We start from the raw sequence: 11,839 nt of genomic DNA, 5'->3' as shown, positions 1-11,839 counted from the left end.
TGCTAGTTGAACAATGCTACTGTGAGTTGAACAATGCTACTGCGAGTTGAACAATGCTACTGCTAGTTGAACAATGCTACTGCGAGTTGAACAATGCTACTGCGAGTTGAACAATGTTACTGCGAATTGAACAATGCTACTGCTAGTTGAACAATGCTACTGCGAGTTGAACAATGCTATTGCTAGTTGAACAGTATTACTGGAGTAGGGCACTGCTAATATTTATGCTAATACTAAATTGTTTGCCAATAGAATTGTGATCATTAAAATTACGAAATATTAAATTGATAATCAGTTAATTTCTCAACTAATTAAGAAAATTTACGCTTTTTGGTGATTATTCAAATATAAAGTGACAAGACATCATGAACTATTTACACACAGAATGAAAGTCAAATTACACATCAGTGAGACTTGTTGATCTGAGATCCATAAAAACTGATGAATAACCTACACATGCTTTTATTCTAAGATTTCCCTATCTCTCCTTTTTAAGCTCAGTGTTGACAATTTCAGTTGCTTTTGGATTTGCTACGAGTAAGAAATACACTATTTGGATACACTACTACTATAGGTGTTTGAAAGGATGTGTTTTAATTCCAATTTATACTCTTGACAGTTGTGGAGGAATTATGGTAATCTTTTTTGTCAATGCAAAAAAGCAATGCAAATATACTGCATAGTGCATGGCTGTGACTTGCTTACTACTGCTAATGGACTGTTAATGCAGCTATACTGATACCCATTTTACATCTGGGCATCATAGTGTACTTAACAAGTCTCAGTTATGACTGTGTTTAGTATTGTCACAACCCTGTTTGTATAACCTTCATTCACAATAATTTAAGTGAACACTATTTGCTTATTAACCACAAACTTTTGCATATAATGTAGGCCTACATATCACCCACATACTACATACAGATAATTTTCTGAAAAGTTGTTACAAATAACTTCATGAGATATAAAACAAAGATTAGAGAAAAACCAAAAGTTTAACAAACTCATTTAATTTCTTCTCTTTCTTAACACAAGTTATTAGAGTATATCTACAGTCTTCAGAATTTTTATTTACACTTAGATGTCCTATTGAGTTGTTTTGTTGGAATAAAACGAATACTTTTTCATTATATATATATTATTATATATATTATTATATATATTATTATATATATTATTATATATACTATTATATATATTATTATATATATTATTATATATATTATTATATATATTATTATATATATTATATATATTATTATATATAGCAGAATGAAAGAAGAAAAGATGCTGGCACTAATGTTTCAAGACTAGGGTAGAGTGTTCACCACACAATATTCTGTACAACCTTTAAAACCCATATTTATGTTAGTTAAATGTTTTACCTCTATGTGGTACATGCATGTGCACAATGAGCAAATAGCTAATGTTTTCGATATTGCGTAATAATTATTTTTATTATAAAAAATATGAAAATTTAGTATTCTATGTAGGAAAAACTCGAAACTCCATATTTGAATGTTTTTTGTTTGATGGAGGCTATATGTACAACTGCATGTATGCACACATCCGATATAATACATTGAATGTAACGCCTCTTCCAGTTATAGTAATGCAGCGAAGATTCCAACTGGTGTTGAGATGGTAGAGGGAATTATAATTTTATTTATTGACTGATAGTAGTCAACCTCCTGTTAACCAGACCATGAAACTACAGTATCATAAAAGGCTCAAGTATGTGATAATGCAAGCTCACGAATAAAATTAATTAGTAAAATAATACAATTTTATATAACAATTATACAGTAAAACTTAAGTTTATAACAATAATTCGCAAACAAATATTATTAGTAGTTGATTAAAGTGTACCTCTCTTCTGTCACCTGTCCAGAAGTATTAACAATAAACTTTTTATTTATGTTAGACAGAGTAAAATGTTACAAATGCAATGCAACCAGCAGCTTGAGATGTATGCTAACTTCTTTGTAAGAGAGCTTGAATGAGGCTACAGGTAGTCGCCGACTTAAGACTGCATTTTGTTCTGATTCAGCAGTAAGTTGATTGTGTATATTCTGACGATTCTAATGTAACTTCAACGAATTTAGTTAACCAAGGCATTCAGCTTACCTTAACTTTTTCAAGACATACTTGAAGGAAGTTTTATTATGTGTTTTAGAAAACTTTAAACTTTTAACTAAGATTTGATAATTTATCTGTTTGCGGATCCGTTTTTACCATTACAGATAATACTGAACTTGCCTTGGCAAGCAGCGTATGTTTTAATAACGGATATAATCAGTACACAAATCGCCAAATTGTAATTTTGATAAAAATTATGGTTAATATCAGGTGGCACGAAAAATTTGTCCCAACGAAAAAAAAAACGAAAAAGCTTAACGGGAAACAACGAAAAAGAGCTTATGCTGCACATCGCACTAAACTGCCTGACCTTCCCGCGGATGTGGTCGTAAAGTCGAGGGGACGTATGCCACTCTGGTCGCAAGTCGGCAGCTACCTGTATATCATTGTCTAGCTTTCTAAATTTTTACATCACTAAATATAGATCAGACCATAACTAAGGTAGTGTAAGGGCCCACAGCCATCAAACTGCAATAGCGCTGGAACACAGGCTAAATTTGATGATTACTGAAAAAGGTCCTGCCATGTTTTATGACAGTTTTGACGGCCTGACGACAAGGATAACTGAAAAGCGACAGACGAGGCTACCATTTATCACTGTAAGTGACGTTGACGAGGCGAAGATGATTGCGTAAGTAGGATTACTAACTGCCTAATTATTTGTCCATAAATCAACACGAACAAACAAAACTTCACTAGTTTCGGTTCGAAGCATCTGGCTCAGCATTCATAGACTGACAGGTAATTTATGTAAACAGCTATAAAATCCCACGATACACTGACAGCAAATCCACTTCAAAGTTTTTGACTGTCAGTGATTATTGAACACGATCTCGGTTTATTTTCATTACAGGAAGTGTAGCCCTAAAACGCTCCCAAACATCACTTATAAGTTTGTAAAGGTTGCTGGTTGAGCCAGGCTTTTGACTAGCATAAGTTCTAGCTGAGCAAGCTCTAGTTATTCAACGCAACCAAACCCAGTGCCACCAGAATGGATACTTGTATTAAAAGAAGGATGTGAAGAAAGAAGTTGTTTTGGTTACCAACTTGCCAAAAGGTGACGACAGTGACTTTAAAAGTGATTATTTTGACGACAACCTTTTGGGGTAGGACCCCTCTGACAGACAGTAATATTTACGTACATAATATTCAGGTGCAGAATATTTACGTAATAAGGAGCGTGTAGGCCTACTATTTTTAATTTTCGTCCTTATTTTGAAGTTAGTTTTAATAATTTGGATGCCTACTTTTTAAAAAAGAACTTGCGCAAAATTTTACCAGATTTTAGAAGATTTTATCAGAAGCTATTGATATTTTCCTACCATTTGTGATTGGCTTTGATGTTTGAGATGATCAGACTGCCAGTATGTTTTAAGACCACAATCGATAAAATTTGATGGTGGTTAAAACGCTAAAAAAACGGCGGTTAAACGCTGTGATCAAATGAAACCGTGATTATGACACCTATAGTTGCAAAAAATCGACAGAATAGAGATGCTTACTGTAATTTGAACGGAAAAGCGATCTCACCTTTTTTCTGAGTGTTTTAACCATTATCAAGTTTTGTCAGTTTTAACCTTGAAACATCCTGACCATCAGATCACTGCAAACTTCAAAAACAATTACAAATGATGAAAAACACTGATAATTTTTGATGAAAACTCTCCAATTGTGTGTAAGTTTATCTTTAACATCTAAACATCACTACTGAAAGGTAAAGTAAGAACCAGGACACTAAAGGTATAGATCTCCTGTTTATGTGTCTATGCTTTTACTACATAATAAAATATGTTGTGGCATAGTTTGGAATAATAAGGAAAGATACATATTATGGGTTAAAGATGTAGTTGCGTCAAAAATGAAATTAGAACCCATAAAAGGCTAAAACATCAGCTACAATTTGATGCCATTTTTGTCTTTGTAGACCAACCCTGTCCAGAGATATATGCGTTTGAATGAGGCCCTCTTTTAAAAAGCTCACGTTTCAGCGGGTGCCAATTTCGTGACGTCACTAGCTTGTTTTCTGAAACGAAACCACGAGCGATAAATATGAGGTCGCTTCGTTAGCCAATCACGATCGCGAAATTTTTATATAGACCGTAATAAATGTTATCACTCGTAAAACGCGTTGTCTGTGATCTCGAAGATTCTCATCGCTAGAGAATTCATGCTCATCGTTACTGATTCAACGCGTTTCAACAATTACTAAGTTATACATAGTTTTAAAATGGCTTCAAGTTCGAGCGACCGCTACTCAGAGTTATCTGAGCAACGTTTAGTAAAAGATTAGAGTAGACAGCCTATGGCCAAAGCTGACAGGCGTCAGCAGCGTTTTGCTGCAGAAGAAGACAGAATGGAGGTAAATTAACTTAGAGTCTTCTATACTTTAGTAAATGTAATATTTTTTATAGTCATAAATACATATACTAATTAATAAAATGATAATTCTTTGCTATCTCCAATCATCGTTTCATAGCTTATCTGCCGTTTTACCTAGCTATAATATTTTTTTCGAATTTTCTTTGGTAAATTAGAGTCATGATTACAAATTATTTTCACACGTAGGAAGTGGGTAAAATCGATTGATCATTGCAAATCTTTAATTTCCAGAACCAAAGCTTCGAATCGTTGGCTTGGCATACTTGTGCCTTTATTAAATGTTTATTCGTTTTTAAAATTACACTCGCAATCTATTTAACTCCCAATTTGGAAGCTGTCAATAGATACGCTTTAGAATGACATATCTATGAATGACATATTTATTGCATCTACTTTGTTTACATTTACTTGTTTTACTGATTACAGAATGTTTATGTCGTCCCACCAGCCGAAGAAGCTTTGTCAGTGTGGAAACTGCTATAAAGGAGAAAGCAAGACTTGAATGCGTGCTGGATGATGTTTTGTTTGAGTTTGTTGCAGTAGATGAATTTGTCTTATTGTATCAGCTAATACTATGTGAGTGGCCACGACTTGATGAATATTTTTAATAAAAGCTTTATGCCGAGATGAAAATATTTTTGCTTGTAAAAATTATATAATAAAATAATATTGTTGAAGATAATGCAAAACATGATTTGCAGAATATTGTAGTGAATCGGATATGGTATATGGGTGTCCGCAGAACTGGAGAATGTGAGTTCAAATCCAGTTTGCAGCAGACTTCTCATCCTTAAAACTCTATCCCTGTCTATATTCTTTTCAAAGAGGTGGCTTGCTAGTAGTAAGAAACTAGTACGTAGGCAATAGGTAATAGGCGACATAATGTGGGCGGGGCTTATGGGAGGCTGTATATCGTTTATATGGGTAGCTGCAGAACTGTGCTGATACAAAGACCGCGTTCTACATAAAGTGACTAGACAGAATTACCGTAGACCGGTAGAACTGGTAGTCGGTACCCAAATGTTTACACAACATTTGGAGAAAGTGAGTAGAACAAACTTTCAATTTTCGTTATTTGAGGCCTTTTAAACATTCATAATAATGCATCTGTAGCAGGATTTAAAATTTTATTCTAGCCAACACGAGCAAATACAAAATAAGATATATGCCAATAGAGCCGCGTAAGACTAGACTTTTATCGCAAATAGCCGATGTGAATACGAGAGATAGAGAGAGGTTGCCAAACGCGTGACATCATTTTTGGTGAGGCTGGGCACGTTTTTGTGGCCTGAGCGTTTTTACGGTGATCAGATTTTTTCGGTTTTAATCTTCAAATATCTTGGCAATGCGATCGCGTAACATAACAAACAACATATCAACTGATAGAGAAAAAAAAATGCTTTCTTTTAAGATCAACTTAAATTTTGACGCAACTACATCTTTAAATAATCCCAATGAATTTTTGTCAATTGATTACAAACAGAAAGTATTGCTTATGTAAGTGAGTTTTAACTGGTTGGGATCTTTATTTTCTTTCAGTAAATAAGTTTAAAGGTCATGCACTAATATTTACCAGTCATATCCATAAAAGTGGTCGAAAGAAGGCGGAGCTAATAATTTTATTGCTGGGAAGAGACAGGCACCTCCTCTACTTTAGTAAAGCTAATAGCAGCCGATAGTTCGACCTAGCATCAATAAATTATCAGTAGAATAATGGCTGACATAAAAGATGATGGAAAAGCTGAAACAGGTACATACTGCATCAAATACATCATTGTCTGAATTACTGTCAACTCTTGTGACACCTTCAATTATTGTATTATCAGGATTGAGGCATCAGATTTTTTTTTGATGCAGTTCTAGTATTTTCGTTTTTAATAAGTTTTAGGACAAGCATTAATATATACTGGACATCATCGGGCCACTGATTTAGATTAATGCAACTGTTTTCGCAGAAAACTCTAAGAAAACCTTTATTTGAATGTCACCACTAAAAGAAAGCCACCATGCGAGAAGGGTTGGAAAATATAACACCACCCTCTATTTGAACGTCACCTCTAATAAATGGGACTAAAGTTGAACGATACAGCACTATGGTGTTGAAATAGAATTTTGACTGTATGCTCGCAAACATAGTTAGGTAAAGGCTGTCTGTTGCAGTGACACCGTAAACCCTGACAAATGCTTTTGTTATCCATATACTTGTAGATCTTCAACAAAATGAAACTTATAATCAAGTTTCTCAACCACCAAACTACGAGCAGTCTGAAGCCTATGCAGCTCAACAACCCCTCAATACTGGCCAGCATACTACGCCATACCCGGAACAGCCGGTTTCTTCTTACCCAGACCAACAGGCATCTCCGCATCACCAACCAGCCCAGCACCCTGAGAAGCAAACAGGGCCCAACGCTCCTCAGTATGCTCAATACCCAGCTGGTGGACAACCTCCCCAACCATCTTACCAAGTGGTACACCAGGTTCCTGTTACAACGGAGTATGTCAACCCTTACTTGGCCTGGTCAATTATCAATTGTTTGTGCTGCTGTTGGATTCTAGGCCTGATAGCAATTATCATGTCAGCTCTGGTTTCACAGGAGACCGGTCGTGGTAAGTATAAACTAGTGTGTCAACACAGCTCTTAAAAATCAATAAAACCGTAGCTTTCTTTTTGCTGCTATACTGTAAGTTCAATAGTTTTGTACCTTGTTTAGCAACTTTTTAGTGCTTTTAGGAAAAATAATTACCAATAAGACAAAAAGATGTAAAAGTTTTCCAACTAAGCTTTACAATGCAATTAGAAGCATATCAGTTCCAGCCCTTGACCAATATAAACAATCTTCATAGCCAATCTGTAAGAGTGTAATCCCCTGTTTCATGCATTGTGGCTCATCATCTCGTTAGGTGTGCCCATTGTTGCTCTCTGCATGAACCGTCATAAGGGTTTTAATTTTCATTTTTAAGTCTCCTTATTTATTGTTAGTGAAACAGTTAGCAGGGTGGTACAGGCAACCTAACCGATTAAAAGTTTAGGAATAGTAAACTTTATTTTGCATAGCAGTGATTACTATATATCATTAAAGATGAACTCAAACAAAATTTTAGTGAATTCTATCAGTAAATATCATTATTTTTCTTTCATTTGTGATGGATTTTGATGTTTGAGGTGATATGACTGCCAAGAGGTTTCAAGATTGAAAATTGACAAAACTTGATTGATAAAATAGAGACACGTAATGCTGCGACTGTAACGCAATAGCCGATGTCAGCTATTGCAACGATATCAGCTAGGGACATCATTTCACACACATTTTTCTTCTGAGCGTTTTAACCATGATCAAGTTTGGTTGATTTTAATCTTGAAACATTCTTGCACTCAGATCACCTCAAACATGAAGAACAATTGCAAATGATAGAAAAATGCTGATACTTTTTGATAAAATCTAGTAAAATTTTAAGTAAGTTTATCGCTATGTGTAAACTACTGAAGGCCCGGCGTTGCTTGGGTAATGAAAAAGGTTTTTGTACAGAAAATATATTTTTATTCATCATTTACAGCGTACAGTATTTCCCATTTTAAATGAAGGCGTTTGTTTATTTCTGTGTGTGCTATAAATTTAATTACGTTCATGCTATATATAAATATTTATAATATTATAGGGAAGTCTGGGCATGCATTTTCCTATTAGTTGTTCAAGAATTCCAACTGAAGCGAGAAATGTTCATATTTTAACCGATCTTCATTAAAAATTGACAAGTGTAATAAGTATGTGCACAACAATTCCATAGTATGGTGAGCAGGCCGTGTGGCATAGCGAATAGCATACCTATTCGCATAATTGGAGATTTTGAGTTTAATTTCAGTGCAAAGGGCTTTTTCGGTTCCTAAAACTTTAACATAGTAACTGGACATGCAGACGACAGACAAACAAATAGAAAATTACAAATACTGAAATTTATAGGCCCTATATAGAGACTAAATGTTCTCAATACCTTTGTTTCACTTTTTGCATTTCTACCATTTCATTGTTCTACAACTGGCTTAATATTCTTTATTTGCTTGCAGGAGACATTGAGAAAGCCAGGAGCTACAGCCGATGTGCATTTATACTAAACGTTTTGGGCACAGTCATTGGTGTCATACTTATTATTGTAATTGTGGCTTTGAGATTAGCTTGATGACTTTTAGTGTCAACTTTATGATCTACAATTTACTTGAGCAAATAATTTTGAAAAGAAAAACTATAAGCAAACATGGTAATGTATAGCTTTTGTTAACAGTAAATAAATAGGTTATAATGATTATTAATACTTCTCAATAATACTTTCTAATTATTTTCTCTCTTCACATACTTTATGTTAGCAAACAAAAACGTAAACTAAAATATATAGGCCTATAATTTAATCTCAGTCCATCTTTGCCATTGTTGTAGAATGTACATTTGCAACTTGTTCTTTTACTAATGATTAGAATGTAGCTGTTCCGTTCATCAACTAGTTATGATATACGCTTTTGTATAACATTTCGCCATTAAAGTCTATTGTATAACAATTTCTAGTCGTTAAGTTACACCTATCGACTAGAAATTTTATGGCGACTCTTTTTATACGAATCGTCACAATTTCTTCGACAATTCTTACTTTGCAAGCTTGAACAATGTTACTAGGAGTTGAACCATACTACTGGGAGTTGAACACTGCTAATATTTGTGCTAACACTAAATTGTTTGCTGATAGAAATGTGATTACTAAAATTACAAAATATTAAATTAGTAATCAGTTAATCTCTCAACTGATTAAGAAAAATTACGCATTTCGGTGAATATTCAAATAAAAAGTGAAAAGACATCATGAACTATTTACATACAAAATGAAAGTCAAAGTACACATCAGTGAGACTTGTTTATCTGAGATTCATAAAAACTGATGAAAAACCTATAGACTATGTGCTTTTATTTTAAGATTTCACTATCTCTCCTTTTAAAGCTCATTGTTGACAATTTCGGCTGCTTTCGGGCTTCTTTTGACTAGAAAATACACTATTGGAATACACTACTACTATACTATTGGGAGTTGTTTTAATTCCAATTGCATGCTCTTGGCACTTGCAGAAGAATTGTGGTAGTTTTTTGTCAGGGTTGAAACCCTAATGCACATGTGCCACATCTGACCAACCTTGTAATCAGATCTGGCCCCGCAAAATCATTTCACATTATTGTTATTCGAGGCCCATCGATATGAAGTGCTGATGACTTAATACAGCCCAGAACTACAGATTCATTAATGCAACGCTTCACCTGCCTTGCTGCTTACTTATGGCATCAATTTAAACTGAATTTTGTTTCAGAGTGATATTCCATGTCTGTTTTTATCGATATATATGTTCCAAGAAATTTAGTTTTAATGTTTTCAATAAATGTTTATCATGTTCCACCAGTGACCTAAATTGTGTTTGGAATTTTGGCCCCTCATATAATTATGTTTGACATCCTTGCCCTAATGGGTGTTGGATAGCCAAGCTAGTGTATATTGCCAGTGGATGAAATTGGCAAAATATAGGTCATTGCATGACATTACGTCTGTTCGATCTGTATAAACGTTTAGTGGTTTTAGGCGATGATAATTGAACGCTTGCATCATAATAAACTCTTAGCTATAATCATTGGAAATGATCACATCAACAATTGCTATTATGGTATCAAATGTTGATAGGACAATGATTGAAGTAGTCGCATACCACATAAGTAGCATGCAGATGGCAGTTCCAAGTTTATGGGTACAATTAAAAGTGAAAACACCTCTTAGGCTCTTACATACCCAATTTAACGGAAAGTACTGTGTTGAATTACTTATCATAAATATTTTACAAGGAGAGCATGGCACTTCAATGTAACTCAAGAATCTAAGAAAGAATTGATTACGGTTTATAGCTAGCGATTTGTCAAGGATTATTGCGCAAGCTTAGCTTGAGTTCATTAACTGCAAATAGCCATAGCTCTACTAGCAAATACCATGAAAAGAGCTGGTTAACTGACCGGCGTTATGTCGGGCGTTATGTCAGCGTTATGTCGCTGCATGTCGTTGCCGTTATGTCGGTGCAACATAAAATCATCAATAGCCTCACATACAGTATACATTGACTGGCCATAAAATTATTGCAAACGCTCTTTGTCTATAATAAACTGAACTGTCTCTGAACTATGAAATAAAATGATTGGAAAATATTGGATAATAATAGAACAGAGATGACGAAAAAGTGAGGATGATAATACATGAGGCTGATGAAACAAAGTGTAGTTGTTCACTAATCAACTTAATAAACCAATAAATTGAATAACTTTATGAGAATAATCGAACGCATGAATAACATGTATCGTTGAAAAAATAATTATGTTTACTCTGCAATTTGCTAAGTTAGCATTGCGACATGACATATTGATGTATAAACAGTCACAACTTTACTTTCACAACATAGCGTTTATGAATAAAGATTCCCACCGATACCATCTGATGATTTCATTAAAAAGTGGGATGAGTTCTCTGTGCACCATTCACTGCATTCATACTGAACGTGCAGCAAAGTCAATTAGCCGACATTGAGGCTAAGGTCCAAGCCCAGCAAGACAAGCGTGAGTCGCACCGATAACATTCCACGACCAAGTACTGGGTCTTACATTACCCACATTTGTATGATTAATCTAGAATCAACATGTCAGTCAGTGGTTAGTGCGGTTTGAAATGATCTGAAGCGGACGATTTGCCTGTATAGAGCAGTCTAGCAGTATATTGATATTCGAAATAGCCTTAGACTTAAAGTAACTTCCTCATAAGTTGTTTGTGAAAAGTAGTAGGATTCTATGGCCAGTGACTATCTTAAGAATGGTTCACACTATTTCGCCACGCTCCGGCCCTGATCCCACAATGATGGTCAGTGATATCATTGTTCACGCTATCGCCAATTCATCTATATTTATATCAGCAAAATGTCTGCATTATAGCTTTCCAATCGTGCAATGCTTTTGCATAAACAACGAATTACTAGTCTTTCAGCAACTGTCACAAAATAGAAAGTAGATTGAGAAATCCGCGAGAGCTAATAACCGTAGTCGAAGTGGTACACATTGCACCGGCTGTTGTGGACGCTTGGCAAACTACCGGGAAAGTTTGACAGCTCAAACTTTCCTGAATATCTGCGGTACCATAACAATGTTTTGGCTTATGGTAAACATGGTCAAAGAACAATCTCCGAATGAACAATGCTGATATATGGCGACATAGTGTGGACCAGGCTTTAGAGCCAAACACGCAGACGCCTTACACT

General features: G+C 34.9%; 1 protein-coding gene across 1 annotated transcript; it reads left to right on the top strand.

Annotated features, from left to right (window-relative positions):
* Positions 1-6,143: 6,143 nt before the first annotated feature.
* Positions 6,144-9,573, top strand: LOC137399467 (trafficking regulator of GLUT4 1-like). Its single transcript, XM_068085597.1, has 3 exons — positions 6,144-6,268; positions 6,727-7,128; positions 8,585-9,573. The coding sequence occupies exons 1-3, from the start codon at positions 6,232-6,234 to the stop codon at positions 8,695-8,697; spliced, it is 552 nt and encodes a 183-aa protein (XP_067941698.1). The 5' UTR covers positions 6,144-6,231; the 3' UTR covers positions 8,698-9,573.
* Positions 9,574-11,839: the final 2,266 nt, after the last annotated feature.

This window comes from Watersipora subatra, chromosome 7 (assembly GCF_963576615.1).
Source record: "Watersipora subatra chromosome 7, tzWatSuba1.1, whole genome shotgun sequence".
NCBI lineage: Eukaryota > Metazoa > Bryozoa > Gymnolaemata > Cheilostomatida > Watersiporidae > Watersipora > Watersipora subatra.
This window is presented reverse-complemented; position numbering and strand designations above follow the sequence as displayed.

Bases quoted from the DNA above. Each gene is read 5' to 3' on its own strand.
- LOC137399467 (XM_068085597.1), top strand. From the start codon at position 6,232: ATGGCTGACATAAAAGATGATGGAAAAGCTGAAACAG. The intron at 6,269-6,726 runs GTACATACTGCA...ATATACTTGTAG, and splicing joins TGATGGAAAAGCTGAAACAG to ATCTTCAACAAAATGAAACT. The intron at 7,129-8,584 runs GTAAGTATAAAC...ATTTGCTTGCAG, and splicing joins TTCACAGGAGACCGGTCGTG to GAGACATTGAGAAAGCCAGG.